Source organism: Protopterus annectens, chromosome 3.part1 (genome assembly GCF_019279795.1).
Source record: "Protopterus annectens isolate FY-2018-M chromosome 3.part1, PAN1.0, whole genome shotgun sequence".
NCBI lineage: Eukaryota > Metazoa > Chordata > Ceratodontiformes > Protopteridae > Protopterus > Protopterus annectens.
This window is the reverse complement of record NC_056732.1, coordinates 1398079608-1398099089: the sequence shown is the minus strand read 5'-3', so window position 1 is coordinate 1398099089 and position 19482 is coordinate 1398079608. Positions and strand designations below refer to the sequence as shown.

At 38.9% G+C, this 19482-nt stretch overlaps 1 protein-coding gene across 1 annotated transcript in view; it reads left to right on the top strand.

The window, feature by feature from the left end:
- LOC122797789 (myelin regulatory factor-like) overlaps positions 1–19482 on the top strand; it is a 617672-nt gene that overhangs the window by 30806 nt on the left and 567384 nt on the right. Inside the window, exon 2 of the mRNA XM_044066309.1 lies at positions 10844–10920. Within this exon, the coding sequence (XP_043922244.1) occupies positions 10844–10920 (77 nt within the window). The remainder of the gene's footprint in view (positions 1–10843; positions 10921–19482) is intronic.

Genomic DNA, 19482 nt, shown 5'->3' with positions numbered 1-19482 from the left:
ATGCAAGCTGTCATCTACACTCATTTTTTTTTTATTTTTTAAGTAAAATGCAACACAAATTCTGTATTTATAATTACAGAATTGCTGTTTTATTTTACTTAAAAACTAAAAAGTAAAAAATAAAACTATAAAAAAGATTGTTTTAATAAAGAATGCTTTTTTTGAGTCACTCTAAAAAGTTAAACATAAAGAAGAAGAGTGAAAACTTTGCAAAAGAAACACAGACAATCTGATTTCAGAAAAGCATTTGAGGTTTGTATTGCTGATTCCTGCTACTTATTCTGCTATCTCAATAACAGAATCAGCAAAACCAACCTCAAATGCTTTTTTAGAGTGACTCAATAAAAAACATTCTTTATTAAAAAATTGTTTTTATATTTTTATGTTTAAATGATAATTTTATTGTTGGAAATGTAAAAGTCTACATGTGACACATTGGAGCACACATTTTATCTTGGTCAAATGTATTCATATTTGGCAGGAATTTCAAAATTATGCAAACCATATGGTATGATAAGTATATTGAAAAAGGGATTATTTTGCAATGTCCTCGTTCCTGATTCTATAGCTGTTTGTCAAAGACTATTGTTATGGTACCTGTTAAAAACAGTAGAGAGAATTATAACTAAAGAAAACATCATATTGTCTCTCTTTTAAATAATTCATGAATATTTTACCTTCTTTTTTTATAAAAGGCAAATCTCTGTTATAAAATTAAACTCTAAGAATGATAGTTACAAATATTGGTCAACATTAAGACAGCATCATGATAAAACTGACTCTTGCTTTCTGAAGTAATTTCAAGATGTTCGTCGTCTCCCATTGCTGCAGTCCTGACAAATGGGTACTCCGCTGCCCACCATCGGCCCGAATATCAAAGGGCTAGAACCGGCGTCGGTCATGGGCACCCGAGACTGACGCAAGTACTTGTCAGTACAAATGCGCATGACCGACGCCATAACCTCAGTCTTTCTTGCCGCATGGTCCTAAGCAGAAGCAGTTTTTGCAAGTGCCGTTCGGCATTCTGGAATTGTCGGTTTTCGAGTTTCAGACCGGATACCAAGTTGGCTAAGTACCCTGTTGGGGATATTTTTTGTCTTTTTCTTGCCTCGGTATTGACGGATGTCAGAAAAAGTTAATAACTGTATTTCTTGTGGGAAACAGATTCCTCATAGGGATTACCATTCACTCTGTATTCCTTGTTTAGGGCCTGAGCACGATGTTGTTGGGTGTCGCTTTTGTGCTACTTTTAACAAGCGTACTATTAAACGTCGGTTGGACTGTGCTAGGCTAGTGTTTGGTAAACGTTGTAATTATAACATGCCGTCGGATTCTCCGACGACTGGTTCTTCTAAGAAGCGCAAAGAAAAGTCTTTGCGGTCCAAACAGGATGAGGCGTCCACTCCGGACGTCGGTTCTGTGGAACCACTGACTGCTTCAGTGGCTCCTTCTGACAGTTTACCTGTGTGTCAAGGGGAGCCTTTGTTACTGCAGGAAGTGGCTTCTCCTGTGTTAGGCCAGGCTGAGGGTGCTTCTTTGTTGTCTGTGGCTTCCTCCCCTCATAGGGTAGTTAGACCTCCTCCTTCTCAAGGCAAAGGCCATTCTAAATCTAGGTCTTTCCCTGCTGGTGCTCATCCCCAGGGTCCAGCCCCTAGGAAGCACATGTTAAAGATGGCTGAAGATTTGATTACTTTAATTAGAGGTTCCATGCCCCCCCCTGTGAAGAGGCCCAGGATAGACACAGAGTTGGAGGGTCTGGTTCAGTCTTCCAATGAGTCAGATTCCTCTGTGGAAGAGCTTCAGGATTTCCCTCCCTATTCTGATTCAGAGGCTGAGGACGCTACCCCCTCTGCGTCCCCTCCAGAAGATTTTTCTTTCTCTGAAACTTTGCATTCCATGAGGGAACATTTCCAGTGGGATGGCCAAGATTATTCTGATTCTTGTAAAAGGCTAAGAGAATTCTTGTTTTTACCTCAGCACAGGCCTTTGGCTATTCCCCCTGTACTGGATGTTGTTCAGGATGTATTTTCTGAGGCGGCCCTTAACCCAGATTCTCTGCCTCCTGCCCCAGTTAAACCAGATAGATACTACAGGGTTCCGGAAGCTCACAAGTACTTGTATAAGAGTCCTAGGGCTGATCCAGAAACTATTTCTCAAGGCCCCAAAGGTGTTAAGGCTTCTGTGGTTAAGAATCCAGTTCCTCTGGACAAGGATGCTAGGGCCCTGGATAGGTGGGGTAAAAAACTGTATACCTCTTCTACTTTGGCTATGAGAGCTTTAAATTGTCAATTTCATATGCTCAGGTATCAGAATTATTTGCTAAGTCAATTGAAATGTAAAGTTGATGCTTTAGCTGAAGGTGTTGACTGTAAGGAGCTTCAGGATTTAGTGCATGCTTTTGACCAGGTTGGTAAGCATTCTTTGCAGTGTGGTTTTGATGCTTTACAAGCTTCTTCCAGGGTGGCTGCTACTAGTTCTGTTGTTCGCAGACATGCCTGGCTTAGAGATCAGTCCTTGTCAGAGCATGTTAAAGCTCGCATTATGGATGCTCCTTTGCAATCTGATGTTCTTTTTGGCCCTCCAGTGGAATCAGTTTTGAAAAAATGGAGGAAAAAGCTAAGTCTATGCAGACGGTAAAAGACTTCTTACAGGTTCAGCCCCCTAAGTTCAGTAGGAATTGGCCTGCTAAGGGATGGTCTTTTCCCTCTTCGGATTTTCATTCTAGGGGCAGGTCGAGGCGTGGTAGAGGTAGGGCTTCCTCTCAGGGCCCTGTTACTTCTAGACCTTTGAGTTCTTTTACCCCTTCTGCTGGGGTGGGCAGGGGTCAGTCCTTTCGGAAGCAGTCCCAATGACCTGTGTCTTCAGCTGCCGGATTCTGCTTTTCTGGCAGCTCCTCTAGGAGGAAAACTGGGGCTTTTCAAACGGAATTGGCATTTGGTTACCCAAGACAAATGGGTATTGGACATTATAACTCGAGGCTACAAGTTTTATTTTCACACATTCCCTCCTTTCAAAGGTATGCCGGATGTGCCTCATCAGCAAAGACTGGAAGCGCAGGCACAGATTTTTTCTCTGCTCCGGTTGGGAGCAATACAGGCAGTTCCTTCTGTGGAAAGAGGCACGGGGTTTTATTCCCGTCTTTTCTTAGTGCCAAAGAAGGGAAATACTTGGAGGCCCATTCTGGATTTATCCATTCTAAACACCTTTCTGGAAATTCCAAATTCAAGATGTTAACACTGCAGCAGCTGTTGCCTATGCTAGGCAGAGATCACTGGATGGTGACTTTGGATCTCAAGGAGGCCTATCTTCACATTCCTATCAGGCCCAGTTGCAGGAAATTCCTGAGGTTTCGGACTGGGAATTTGCATTATCAGTTCTCTGCATTGCCCTTTGGCTTATCTACTGCCCAGGGTGTTCACAAAAGTCCTGGCTCCAGTAATAGCTTTTCTCCGGCTAAGGGAATTCAAATTTATCCTTATCTGGACGATTGTTTGATACTGGCTCAGGGCGAGCACGAACTTCTTCGACATCTGCAGTATGTGATGACAGTTTTCAGATGCCTAGGGTATTCTGTGACCGAAATAAAGTCCAGTCTAGTACCCTCACAGGAGATGTGTTTTCTGGGTGTGAGACTGAATACAGCTACTCAGATGGCATCTCTTACCCCGGACAAACAAAGAAATCTTCACCTATACTTCCAACAGCTATCCGTAATGTCCAGGCTGACTGCAAGGACAGTCCTTCAAGCCTTGGGGTTCATGGCATCTTGCATTCTAGTACTTCCCAATGCCAAACTGCATATGAGGAAGCTACAGTGGTATCTCAAAAGCGTTTGGACTCAACACAGCCACGGTTTGGATACTGTCATTCGGATTCTACCTTGCATTCAGAAAGAATTTGTGTGGTGGGCTCAGGAATGTCACCTAAACAAGGGACTCTCTGTGACCCAACCGGAGGCAAGTCAGATATTAACGACAGACGCCTCGGAGTCGGCCTGGGGAGCTCATTTCAAAGGAAAATGGATTCAAGACCTTTGGCCCCCAGAGCTGCTTCACTTGAATATCAACATGAAGGAGATGCTGGCAGTTCACTTTGCATTGAAAGCATTCAAGGATCTACTTCGACCGGGACTGGTGTTGATTCGAACAGACAACACAACTGTCATGTGGTACATTAACAAGCAGGGGGGGACTCATTCTTACCCACTTTGCAGACAAGCAATGCTGTTATGGGAAACTGCTTTGGATCTGCACATCACTCTTCGAGCACAGTTTCTGCCAGGAGCACAAAATTCGTTAGCAGATGTTCTGAGCAGACAGATGGTGGATCCTCACGAATGGAAGTTGGACCCTCAGGTATTTCTTCAGTTGACCATGGCTTGGGGAACTCCAGACATAGATCTGTTCGCTTCTCCTCTGAATTCCCAACTACCTCTGTTTTGCACAAGGCTGTTTCATCCGAAAGCCTGGAAAATAGATGCACTATCCTTCAGTTGGAGCAACCTTCACGTGTATGCCTTTCCCCCCTCTGCCTCTTCTTCCAAAGGTCCTGTTGAAAGTCAGGAGGGACAAACCTTGCATGATCCTTATAGCGCCGGATTGGCCTCGTCAACATTGGTACCCTCTGTTGAGGAGCCTAATTCACGAGACGCTTTGGTCATTACCACGGATTCCTCACTTATTGTCTCAAGCAGACAATCATTTTCTCAATGTCAGGGTGCAATCCCTACACCTGACAGCCTGGCGCATTCAGTTTTAGAGGATGGGGGCCTTCAGCTCCCTCAACAAGTTTTAGATGTCCTTTTGGAAGCCAGGCATCCTAGTACTCGAAAAGTTTATGCTGATAAATGGAAGAGATTTTTTCTTTGGAGTTCAGCTAAAGGCCTTGATGTCACTTTGCCTAATTTGAGTTGTACTTTGCAATATTTGACTATGTTACTGGACAAGGGTTTGTCCTTCTCTTCTATAAAAGTGCATGCTGCAGCTATTTCTGCTCACTATGATGGTGATCCTCCTTTATTTTCACATCCTTTGCTTAAACAGTTTCTTAGAGGGGCAAAGAATATAAGACCCCCACGGAGGGCTCCTACTCCTGCCTGGGATCTTAATTTTGTTTTGGAAAAACTGACTCTGCCTCCTTTTGAACCTGCAGCTACGGCTGAATTGAAGTTGTTGTCCTGGAAGACTGCTTTTTTATTGGCTGTTACTTCTGCTAGAAGGGTATCTGAATTACAGGCTCTCATGACAGTGGAACCTTTTCTGATTTTTCACCAGGACAGAGTTTCCTTGCGTACTAATCCTACTTTTCTGCCTAAGGTAGTTTCTAATATGGCATTGAACCAATCTATACATTTGCCTACTTTTTATGCTAACCCCCAAAATGAAGGGGAAAGAGTTTTGCATTCTTTGGATGTGCATAGGCAGTTACGGTATTATTTGTTCAGAACCAATGAGTTCAGGAGATCTCAACAGTTATTTGTTTCATTTGCTGTGGCTTCAAGTGGGAAAGCTGTCTCGAAGCAAACTATTTCCAAGTGGATCGGCCATTGTATTGCTTTTTGTTACTCTCATCATGGAAAGGAGGTTCCAGTTGGGATCAGGCCTCATTCTACTAGGGCTACAGCCACCTCTACTGCTTTTTTGAGAAGGGTAGCTACTAAAGACATTCTGGAGGCAGCTACTTGGAGTTCTGTACATACCTTTACAAAGCATTATCATTTGCCTCTTTATTCTAGGTCTAGGGCTGGGTTTGCCACTGCAGTCTTGCAGGGCATGTCTGCAGCTCCTCCTGCTATTTAGTTGGCCGGCCTCCCTTTTTCCGTTGCTCTGGGATTATACCCATTTGTCAGGACTGCAGCAATGGGAGACGATGAACATAGTACAGTTTTGTACCTACCATAAATGTAGATGTTCGAGGATCTCCATTGCTGCAGTCCTATTTTCCCTCCCTCCTTCCCCCTTTTTCTTTTTAGATTGGGGTTTTTGGGTGGTGTTTTTTTTTTTGCATTCTGACGTCTGAGGCAAGAAAGACTGAGGTTATGGCGTCGGTCATGCGCATTTGTACTGACAAGTACTTGCGTCAGTCTCGGGCACCCATGACCGACGCCGGTTCTAGCCCTTTGATATTCGGGCCGATGGTGGGCAGCGGAGTACCCATTTGTCAGGACTGCAGCAATGGAGATCCTCGAACATCTACATTTATGGTAGGTACAAAACTGTACTTTATTCTATCAGTAAATTTGAAATTGCATCACATCATATCATATTTTGATTTATCCTGATTTATGTACAATTATTCTAAGTAGCTGCACCTAGGAACTATGTTGTCATTATTTCTTCTAGATGTCTTCTTTTGTACATAGTTCTCTTTTTCTTACAATTCTTTCTGATATGCAGTTTTGTCTGTTTTCATTATTTTTTTATTTAAATTTGTAAGCTGGTAATTGCTTAGCAATCATTAATGGCATCATGCTATTGTAGCATTTTACCTACTTTTTAAAAATATGAGTAAAAAAGAAATATTGAAGTGATAAAGGATTTTGTCATTTCTTTTAACTGTAACAAAAAACAGATGCAATTTGTAGGCTTTCCTGGCTGGGATTTGTGGTCTCTGTCTTCATACCTAACACTTTCAATCCCAGAGTGTTAGATACCACCAAAATAAAAATATTAATAAGTACCCTTATTAATATAACTAGAGCTGCCTGTATGATGAAATATTTAATAAACTAACGACTTAATAAAATTAGACAACAAAGCACCTCTATCATTGTGGAAGATTGTGGGTACCCCATCAGCTGGAATAATTACAGTACCAACAACTGAAATGCATTTCTTTAAATTATAATCACCATGAGCATTTTGTAAGGAGACCCACTATGGGGCAATATATGTTTTTGGTATTATTATATTTAACACTGACACCATCTTTTCCACCTCTGCTGTTAGCCATCTCTTGTTAATGGTGACCATTATATCATGATTTGAATGTATATATATGACAACAAGCATTCTCAAAAAAAAATCAGTATTCTTTGACCTTTCCAATAGAAGCCAGCCATAAATTCAGTGTGCTGTGCTCTGTCCTAAATAAATGTACCTCAGACATATCCCCTTAAGATACAAGTATAGAGGAAACTACTTTGTTGGAATATTGATTTAAATAAATTATGTTTTAGAAAGCAGAGGCTGTACTTTATCTGAAGATGTTAGCCCACACCACAAAATAGGCTGAATGAAGCAGAGCCAAAGCTTCCTAGTAGCCAAGTCTTAGGAAAACACCAAAATCTACTGTGACTATATTGGGATAAAACAATGACTATAGTGTCTTTGAGTTCAATGGCTGTTTTCTCAAAACGAGCAAATGTTTCTAATGTCTTATCCAGCAAATTTAGACAACTGTAGGACCACAGAAACTTTATAGGTAACAAAGAATACCCCTGTCCTTACTGAAGCAGCACTACAAAAATCAAAAATACATGTTCAGTTAAAATAATATCACTTGGAGTTTCCCCTGTACCTTAATATTTAACATGTATTATCCATTATGAAACATACTGAATAACTCTCTCTCTCCACAGACAGTGTCCCTAGAAATGTGGCACAAGTTGGTGGTGGTGTTAGTGGCACCAGTTCATAGGGGTGACTCACCCACAGATTTACCCTTAGTCTATAGGTAATAGGCAAAGGTAATAGCTAAAGTAATGGAGGCAGTCATTATGGAACTGGTAAAGAATGACACCGGAGATGCATTTTTTCTCAGTATAGGTCATTATGGCCATGTGAGGGACAAATCCTGCATTATGAGTCTTGTCAGTTTTTCTGAAGGAGATACAGCAACACTTGATAAAAAACTTACCATGCATGCTATGTACTCATACTTTGGTTAAAACTTAGGTATTTTCCATTATTTTTTGCTTTCTTTTTATTTTAAAATGTATAATATTTTAGTAAGGATCATAAACTAACTCAAGGAGCTGAAAGTCAATACATGTGTAACTCATAAGACTGAGAACCTGCTGTTGCATAGGACAGATTGGGTTACAGTAGGCAGCCAACTCTTGGATCCCATAGGAGTTATCATTAAGCTACCACAGGTTTTGATTCTTGGTGCACTCCTTGTCAACATTTACTTTTCAAGTTTGTTGGTTGATAATAATATATGGTATTCCAAATTTGCCAATGCAAAGTGTAAAAGACACTTTTTCCCTTAACAATGGGCTAGACAGGATTAATATCTTTAGTGCAAATAATGGCCTAGCGCTTAATATTAAAAGTATAGTATTGTGTCTTTTAGTAAAATGTGATCCCAGTTATTTGCTATAATGAGGATCAGCCAGTACAAATGGTGAAAGGTGTTCATAACTGGATGAAGTGATTGATGATAGTTATGACAGTAAAAACTGATGGAGTACCTTGTTATGACAGTTTTCTACTAGGACCATGGTTAGCATATTTCTTGCACAAAGGGAAACCTGCTGCTCAGGCAAGATTATTATTTCCCCTGTATACCTATTTAATCTTTCCAGCTGCAGACTATAATGCTGTGTTCTGCTGTGTTTTAACCAACCCCCTTGTCTAAACAGGCACCATTCCTAGATTCCTTTCAAAGATAATTGATGGCTTCATTAACCCATGTTGCTTCACAAATGTCTCCCTTCTCAGTGTACTTTATACTGGCTGTGATGGACCCTCTCCCCCTGCTTTCTGAAAAGCTACTACTGGAATGTATAAATGGGGGGGGGGGGGTAATAACCTCACAAATTAATTTAATATTAAAATCACAGTTATCATTTGTACTGTACACAGCAGATTCCTGTAATTATGAAGCAAAGTGATGCAAGTCACTTTGTATATTTAAGAAACATAGTTTGATAGGTTCATAGGTAAGTACTAAGCTAGATGACCTTGTGGGCTATTTTAAGCCTAGCCAATTTCCCTTTTTTCTGCTCAAAATAACCTATCCCATTTCGTTAGAGATTGGCATTACCCATCCCTTGGTTGATAATTATATATTACCCCTAAAAATAATAACTGAGATCATACCACAGATAATTTAAGGGGATTTATATATGGGATAAAGCATTAAGGAGCTGCCTCTGTCCATTAGTAGCACAGGTGGCAGTCCTGGGGTACATTTTCTGTTTCTCATCCATACATCTAAGTTGAGCTTGAATATGTAGAGGGATGAACTTTGTTTTATGTGGATGGGAGTGTGTTCCACAGCAGCAGTATCTTCTGTGAAATATACCTGTCCCTCCAAACCATTCTGCTGATGTTGTAGGAAAGGTTTAGATCCCTAGACTGAGTATTTCTGATGCCATTTGAGCTGCTGATGTGCAGTAACTCCATCAATGATGGGTCAGAGGATGCCTTGTATGCCAGACACAGGTCACCTCTCAGCAGTCTGTAGGATACTGAGTATAGTGACAGGGCTTTGAGTTGGTCCATGTAAGATGTGTTGTTTAGGCCTAGTAGCCTTTTACCAAGGTATTTCTGTGGGCATCCCAGTTGTCGCATGTGTCTGGACACATACATGCCAAAGGGGGCATTATATTCCTTATGTATTTGATTGGCCTAATGTGGGCTGAGTAAACAGGATAATGGTTTTGTTGATAAGCTATGAAATAATAAAGGACTTTCTTGCAACACTACACATGTTGGTCAAAAGTCAGGTCACAGTTTACATAAGTTCCTAAATCCTAAACAGCTGGATCGACTCCTAGGGACATATTGTCAATGTGGTAGTTCCCTGGGGTAGATGACTTTCCAAAGAATACAGTAATTCAATTTTTGGCATTTAGTTTCAGACCATGATTTTGACACCAATTATAAATTTGAGACAAACCTTCCTGTAGGATGGCTAAGTCATTTTGGGATTCTGTGTCATCTGCAGACTTAGTCAGCCAGAGCCCTATGATATTAAAGTTTACTTCAGAAAAGTAGATGCCAAACAGGAGAGGTCCCAGCATAAAACTGTGGGGGGACTCCACTGGTGACAGGTCTCTTTATGGAGGTAACCCTGTTTTGATTATCTGTATCCTAGATACATATCTCTAAATTTCAACATGGGATAATGGTTATGTGTATTCTGCAGGGCTAGTAAGCTATAAGATTGTTTTTCTAATTTTGATTCTAAGAATGTTTTCATCTAGATAATAGTTATATTATTTCTCCCTGTCACAGAAGTGCTGTCATATGTGATATTGAGAAGCAGGTAGCTGTGAGAAAGATGTATTCATCTGGCCTACACAGAGCTTTTAATATGATCAAATCATAGAGGCTCAATAGCATTTTCCACATGGCTGCTTTTATTTTGAAAAGCTTTAGGTTTTATTCCACTTACCTTTTACTTAATCAGTATTCCTCTCCTTGTGGCTCATTTGCTGTCAGCTAAAGTCATTTGTGATTTCCAGAATGAAACACTCAAATGCACAGACTGTGTCTGTAAATATGCATTCTCTGAGTTTATGTGACCTTGAGGACAGTATATTTACAGTACAGGGGTGAGGAGGCAGACCCCCCATGATGGGAGTCATGAAGTTTGTCTCCCTTCAAAAATGACTTTTTTTTCTAACACTCTCTTGAGCGTGCATCTGCAGTGACTTGAGCAGTCATCAGTTATTTGGTAAAACCCAAGCATATGGTGCCAAAGTTAATGAAGCAGATCATTTTATTTCTCATCTGGTTTACATACTTACCTCACCATTAATTAGGTTGGAGCTGGCACAGAGTATATTCATATTGAAATCTTAGCTGGATGCAGTGTTTTACTGAAATAGAGAAAGGAAGTCTATATCTTTATGTGACTATTTTTTTCCTCTGTTTTTTTCTTCGGCTTCTAGCTGGAAGCTCTGAATCAGAACATCAACATAGAACAGTCACAGTCTGACAGAAGCAAAAGACCATTTAACCCTGTCACGTAAGTTTTGGACTTTCACAAATTATTTGGTCATTTTATGTAACTTTTCTTCATTTCTTTTCTGAGAAACTGTGCAACCTTCTAGTGATATGATGTTGGCATACCTCTCAATTGTTAAGATTTTTTTTCAGAATGTCCAGGTATTCCCCTCATGTTTGTGGTCTGTTCCTCATAAAATTTGTGGTTTTCTGGCTAATCACAGGGGATTAAAGTCATTAAATAATGACATGCATTTGAGTTTCAGACTTCATATCCTTCAGAAAATGTAAGCTAACACAAATCCTGCTATTCTAGCAATTTCTAAGCTTGTAAGAGCAATATTTAATATCTGTCCCTATTTTTGAGCCTTTGTCCCCCCGTTATTTTAGGCTTTGTCCAGATTTATTGAGCTAAGATGTTTAGAGGAATGCCTACTGGCTATATTTGAAATGTTAAGCAAACATTAACAAGACTGCTTTACAATTTGCTAGAAGGTAATGAAAGTCTTTTTTATCGTTTCTTAACAAGGTATACCTGTACATATGAAGCTGCACTCCTTTGTGGTACACCTATTTTTAATTAACAACATGGATACTTGTAAAGTTACAAGAAATTTGACATATTGCAAAATCATCAGTGACTTTCAGTGAAAGATGAGCTGCTGATCTTTTCCTCCTGACTGTAGTAAGGCCATGCATGTGCTGGCATCCTGTTCCACCCTTGAGATATTGTTTTTAAGAGAGTGCACTGTGCTTTTGCCTTCACAGTAATATGAACCACTGCCACAGTTAGCTGGAAGGCCTCTTTCCAACAAGTAGGGGCAATTTCCAAACAACAAAACATATTCACCCATATTTTTCCCCTTTCACTTTCAAGTCTACTTAATTGGGAACTCCTTTAACTTAGTAGATGAGAAGACAACCTTTACAAGTGTGGCACTAGTCTGTTGGAATAATCTTTTTGCATATCAGAATTGTGCAAAGCATAAAAAAATAAGTCAAAACCGATGGAGTACCTTGTGATGAGAAGTACAAATGTGAATGTATCTAATAGGTAATTGTAATTCCTAATTCAAGATGTAGCTCCTTCTGTACGATTTAAATATCTCAGTGTACCATTCTGCATATGCAGACATACAGACACCTTAACAAACTTGTTATGTGTTGAGACATGGATGTTAAGAATTTCACCTTGAAAGCAGAGTGAAGGAAAGGAAGGAAGATAACTTTTAGCTCCAAAAAGCAGAACATTTCAAACAAAAAGAGTGTGTAGTTTTCTGTACATGTAGGGGCCACAGCTCTATTCAGATTCCAAATTAATCAACTCTGAAGTTTCCGAAAACTGTTAAGTTGAAGCAGTAACAACTGAAAACTCTGTAAGTTGCATCAATTTTGAATCAGATCACTGTATCTAATTGTAAATTGATATCAAAATTCTAACAGGCCTGAGATCCTTGTCTTTAGTACTGTAATCAGTAACTTTCAGTGTGTGTGTATGTGTATATATATATATATATATGGTTCTAGGACTTTTGATTGGAAGATCAAAAGCCCAACTCCATAATTACTGAACACACTTTAACGAAAGCGCTTTCACCAAAAAGCGCTTTCGTTAAAGTATGTTTAAAAAAAAAAAAAAAAACATTAAACCTACTGCTATGCAGTGGGGCAAGCCCCCCTGCCCCCCCCCATGTGAGGGCTGCACCCCCCCACTTTAATATTCTCACTCCGAGGTTGCACTACAGTGGGGAAAAGGGAATTTTCCCTTATCCGCACCATAGTATGACCGGCACAACAAGCATACTTATCCAAAAATGCTGCTTCGGTGAGCAGCACTTTCGGTTAAGTATGCTTGGCGATTTATCTTTCAGTGAAAAGTGCAGTCGGGGATCTGTACGGATCCCATATAAATATATCTATATATATATATATATATGTATGTGTATATATATATATATATATATATATATATATATATGTATATATGTATATATATATATATATATATATATATATATATATATGTGTGTGTGCATAAATATATATATATATACGTGTATATATATATATATATATATATATATATATATATATATATTCCTTTAAAGTATGCTACATGATAAAATCAGAACTTTGCCTCAACAGTGTGCGCCTGTCTTAGTTAGAGGTTATTTACATACAGTACATTCATTGTAGAATTTATGTGGAAGTGCATTGTTGGGAAATCTGTCAAATGTTGCTTTTACTTAAGTAGCAGTTTTGCCCTTGAAATTATTGCATAATAGTAGAAGGAGTGGCACATATGTGGTGGGAGGGCACGGGAAAGGAAGAGACAGTCATTATCAGTTTATGTTGTTGATGATAATGTGCTGTTCTTCTCATTTAATCAGTAGTCTTTGCCAGACTTTACCATCTTTATAGACTTTCTGGAATAAAGCGTTCAGTGGATTATTCAAAATTAAACAAAGTCAGCCTCCCTAAAGCAGTGAAGATGTTGGTACTTCTGTCTTTTGTGGGTTCATAGCTTCATAGGTGAGTTTTAGGCTAGCTGCCCTTGTGGACCATTTCAATCCTAGCCAGTTTCCCTTTCTGCACTCAAAATAATCTATCCCATTTGATTATAGATTGGCCTTATCCATCCGATGGTCAAAAATTATATATCATCTTAATAAAAATAACTCTGATCATACCATAGATACTTTGAGGGGACCCCTGCAAAGGATAAAGCATTTAGGAGCTGTGTTTGTCCATTACTAGTACAGGGGGCAGTTCTGAGGTACATTTTCTGTTTCCCCATCCATAGATCTAAGTTGCTCTTGAAAACTAACTAGGATGAACTCTGTTTTATCTGTTTTATGTAGATGTTTTATTTCACATGTTCTTCTTTTCTCCTTTCCCTCTTTATCATATATGTGATGAATAGGCTGGAATTTGTGTCAAATGTATGCAGTTCTTTTTTTTAAAACAAGAAACATCTTTATTAAATTATCTATTATGACATAGGCAATCATACATTTATATAAAGGAAAACAAACCATATTAAAATAATTTAAATTTTAATTGCAAGCACTATACATCACTTATAATCTATCCAAACACTGTCAAACATTACATTGCTCATTTAAATCCTGCCTTCTTTTGCACCTCATTCATCGACTGCTTCTATTGTTCTCACAGTTGCCATTTTTTTTCTTAGCAGTTTGCTCCTCCCCTTTTCTAAAAATCCCATTTGTAATTGTTTTATCTCTGCTACTATATTCACTACTTCTGGTACAGTTTGTTTAGACTTTGATTTCCATTTTCTAATATTTGCTTTTTTAGCAGCCACCATAATTAGACTCAGCAAGGACTTACTAGGTAATTCTTATTCTGTATCTTAGCTCAAAAATTAATTCACCCAGTAAATGTATACAATTCATGATGACAATTTGACTCTGAAAGGTCAGTTGTCAGCCATCATCAAGTTTCCCTTGTACCATTTTAAGAATATTGATGTATCTGGTATTTTTTCCACCTTCGCAGTTGGCGAATGTGGTCCATGTTCTAGCATCATCTCACTTGGATGACAATACCTGTTAACTTGGGCATGGCTTCAGTGGAGTACAGAACTCAGATGTCAGATGTTTGGCAGGAGTGTCTCATATTTGCCTTGTTGCACATGCTATCTACGCCAATTCTCATTTGCTGTCAATAAGATTCTTATGCCTTCCTTGTGAATCCTCCACTGTCTGGGGCTTTGTTACTCAGAAAAGGCTGTGTAGGTGCTTCATTCCCTGCTGTAAATTCTTAGGTCATCAGGTTAGATACCTCTGGGGGACTTTCGTATGCCTATGCAGCTCCTTTCCTCTTGAATGTGGTGCTTTCCCTGATTTGGATGCATGATTCTAAGGAACCATTAGCAGATCCCTCAGATACCTTTTGTAGGATGATCTACTTAAATTCACACAGGGACTCAATTTTAACATTTAGTAAATTGTTTTAAATGTTTTATTACTGTTTAAGCCGCTTGAACCTGTAAACCTGCAAACAGATTGTTTCTTTGTTTTTCCTATATGACGTGTAGTGTTGAGTTATCAAAGTATTATAATAAACAAAGGTAAGCAAGCAAATAAATTAATTAATTAAAAGGACAGGACTCAAATGAGGTGGGGGCTTTGCTACCATACATAATGTTCATTTTTATTTCTTATCTGTTAGAGTTTCTACTAATTTTCGTTTCAGAACATTTTTTTTTTAAATGGGTTAGGATGAGGTTGTATTCATCCTCTCAGAACTATAATTTAAGCATTCATTAATTAACAAGTGCATCTCCTTTTGGAAAGCTTTATAAAAGGTGATCAGTATAGCTTTATCCTAGGCAGAAAAACTCATTCAAAAAACAAGTTTCTTGTTCATAAAGAAGGTAAGAAGCACACTTCCTTATTTTACATTTGCACTTATACTGACAAAGCCTTTGCCAGAGTAAGTTGGTGTTTTCTGTTTAGAGTATTACAAATATTCTGCATTATACTCTAAGTAGTAAATGCACACTTTGATATGTATTAAGGTTTACTACAAGTGCTCCTATGCTGTTTACTTGCAACACATTTGTTTGCTGTTACTTTCTTAAAAAGGCAAGTGTTCTAATTTCTGCTTGCTCAATCTTACTTAACTATTTAACCCTTGAAACACCTACTTTATTCAACTGTAAAACCCTTCCAAAACCCTAACCCTAGCCCTAAAATTCCCATCAATTTCCTAACCCAATTCCTCACTTCCTAACCCTAAAACTCTACTCCATCTCAATAAACCAAATTTCCCAGACTGCTTTCTAATCTTAAAGTCCAACTCCCTTCCCTAAATCTAAGTTCTCCAATACATCCTTAACCCTAAACTCTCTTCACACTCTCTAACCATAAAACTCCCCTCCCATGCCCTAATCCTAAAATGTCCTTTCTGCTCCCTAACCCTAAAAACCCTCATGCTCCCTTACTCCAGAATCTCCCACAATCCCACCCTATGGCTGCTGTACTAACCTTGCTGGAACTCCAATAATGTGTTCAGTTTAGGTGTGGCGGCTGCTTGCCTGAACTCATATTGAGTATGAGTGTCAATCTGTACATGGAACAAGGCATTCAGCTCCATGGTTTTGAGATTATGGTCTTTGAGCACTTGGGATTTGAGCTCTTGTAGTAAAACCTGTTTATTTTGGTTCTGAAGCTCACATCAAGACTGGTTGTACTTTTCCTGCATTCCCAATAGCAGATGTGCAAACAACACAGCACTTTGCCCTCGTTTTCGGTTTGACTCCATTAGCCCAAGCTTGAGACAGCTAGATGAAAGGTGTCTGTTCTGCAGGCAGCAGCCTTGCATTCGGTTTCTTTTTTTATTGATTTCTTTCCTTCTTTTATTGTTTTTGTCAGATTTAATATGTTTTCTTTCATCCTGCAGAAGATTTTTCTCAACTTTTTTTCATTCATTTCAGTACAGCTAAGCATCTTTTGTTTCTAATGCCCTCACATTAAGCAGCTGTTTCCAGTTAATTGCATACATTAATTTAAGTATTTCATTATCCAGCTTCATCTTGCTCTAACATCACAACAGTATAAGAAATCATCAGAATGTGAGCATAGCATATCCTAAGAATGTGTAAAAAATGTAATCTTGTCAGTAGGCTTGTATGCTTCCCCATTTTTCCTATCCCTGAGTTCTTACTTTAAACAAATTATAAGAGATATCACTAGGCTAATTTGAGGGAGCAAAAGCCTAAAGTTAGGAATACTCAAAACATCTCAGATGATCGGTGGAGGGCTAGAATTTCCCAGTTTAATAATTTAGCAGCACATCTCGGAATTGTCATATATTGGTCCAGCCCTACCCGTAAGGAGGATTCCAGAAACAAATTAAAGTTGCTCAGTCCTCCTGCATAATAAATCCATTCCATAAAATTCAACAAAACATGTACATTTTCTGATTCACTGTTCCCATTTACACGTTAGCCTACAAAACCTGTTGCCCATGCTACAGAAAACTATCAACGAAGCCAAGGTTAATGTTGAAAGCCTTGCTTTTGAAAAGACACCCCTTATACTCTCTGCTTGGTGTTAGTTGTCCCATTTGGACTTTAATACCTATTCATTAAGGCAGACATCTCTTAGCTGACTGTATTTAATCTCCTTTTATTTAGTGTAAGAGAAAACTGACTGTTCCCAGCTGTATAATGGGGAGGAACCAAACGTAATTCACACTGAATAATCAGGTAGAAGATATGCATCTCTGTCTGTTAACTTGCAAAACTCCAAAGAACCACTTTTTTCCTGTGGTCTGAAAAATATTTCTGTAAACTTAGTAAATTTATAAAAACAAGTATGATAATGAAGTCTCAGGGAAGCACTTCTTAAATCAGGCATTTCATTACAACCTTATTTGGCAGCCTTGAACAAACAAATTAAACATGTATTCTCGAAGTATTACCCTTCCTCTCAACTTTTCTTTCTCTTGCTTTTGGAAAGAAAGGGTTGAACATGATATTTACTTGCAAATCTAATTGAACTTCTAGTGAAAGGGGCCACTACAGAAGCATTGAACTCCAGTATCCTTCTTGTAATAAATTAGGCACCCCAATGATATATTCTGGGATCACTCAACAACAGCTTTTAACAGATGTCTGTCATAATTTACAGATATCCTTCTTTCTCTCTTTTTTGTTTTAGATGTTGTAATATAAAAATGCAATTTGGGAATATATGTATTTTTTCTTCTACAGTTAGATCCACAAGTACATAAAGAAAATGACTACTCTCTACCTCCCAAATCTGTAGCACGTAAGAAGTTACAGATGTGCAAAAGGTCCATCAGAGCTGGATCTGAGGATGCCTTGTATGCCAGGCATAGATCGCCTCTCAGTAACCTGTAGGAGACAGAGTATAGAGATAGGGCTTTAAGACAATTTGTATAAGACAATGAGTTTATACCCTGGATTCTTCTAGTAAGGAACCTTTGTGGACAGTCCAACTGTTGCTTATGCTTGGTCAGCTACATGCCAAAGTGGGGTGTATTCTCAATGGTGAGTCTGATAAGGGATGAATAAAGTGGCATTATGACTTTCTTAGACCAAGACGCCATGCCCCTACTTATAAGTTGGGTGACATATAATAATCTTCTTACTACCTTGGTCACATGGTTGGTCAAAGTCCAGATTACTGTCCACATGTGTTCCCAGATCTCAGACTACTGACTCAGTTGTGTCTTATCAATGGAGTAATTCGCCTGGGTGGCAGTATTCTCAAAAGGCGCTATAATAAATTTCTTGGCATTGAGTTTTAGTCCATGACTTGGGCACCAGTCATTTGTCTGTGTTAGACCATCCTGTAAGTCGTATGTGTTATGGATGGAATCTGTGATGGTTCCCAATTTGCAGACATTTGCAAACTTCGTCAGCCAAAGGCCCTTGACATTAGCATTTACCTCTGAAAAGTAGATGTCAAATAGGTGCGGTCCCAGCATGAAGCCATGAGGTACCCTGCCTGTGACTGACCTCTTACTGGAGATGGTACCACCAATCCTGACTTCCTGGGCCCTGTCTGTGAGCCAGCTGGGAATCTAGTGACTTATGAAGGGGTTTATACCCAGTTCAGTGAGTCTGTCAACTATGCAGAGTGGGGTATTGTATAAAACACCTTAGTGATGACCAAACTAGTCTGGTGACTTGTAACCTTGCATTACCCATTCCTGAATATTATATGTTGTTTAAATAAACATTAGCGAAATTAAATATGCCAGGAAAGCTGAGTTTCAACTATACCTTAGTAATTAAAAAATGTTTCTTATCTCTTCTTTCAGTTTTTTATAGTTGAGCAGGCATGTCTGCCTGAAGGAATTAGTTTGATATTGACATCATTAGAAAAAAGAAATCCAGTGCATTGTAAAATATTTTGGTTAGTTATTAGATGGGTGAATTAAATAGCATACTGCATACATTACAGAAATTATTGTGAATCTTTTCAAGTCTTACTGTGCATCGTTAACTAGAAATGAGCATATTTGCTTAAGGAATTCTTTCAGATCAAGATGTCATTATTGGCTATAGAGCGAATTTGGAAATTTCAGGTGTAGTTACTTAAAATGCTCATAAACTCATGAACATATAATATTTACAGAGGTTTGATTTTGCTTGATCCCATCCCAAAGAAAGCTGCTTGCAATACTGTTGTAGATTTGTTTGGTTTCAAAAAAGTCTACACTGTTGTTGTTGTTGTGTCTTTCGGCTTTTCCCGGTTAGTGGTCGCCACAGCGGAACTCCGGTCTGCTAATGATTGGCAGTAGATTTTTACGTGCCGAGTTGCCAGCGCTGATGCACAGCCTTCAACGAAGGTACGCCCATTCACACATGTTTCCACACAGAAGACGCTCTAGCTGAGAATTGAACAGGACAACGTCTTACTGTTAGGCGACAACGCTACCGCAGCACCACCACCGCAGCTCTGTTGATAGTGTTTAATGCCTGAATTAATTTATAGAGATAGGTCATCTGTTATAGTTACAGTTGATATTAAAGATTAAGGTTGCAATGGTAAGTAATTAGTGCCAGGCAAAAATTCAGGAA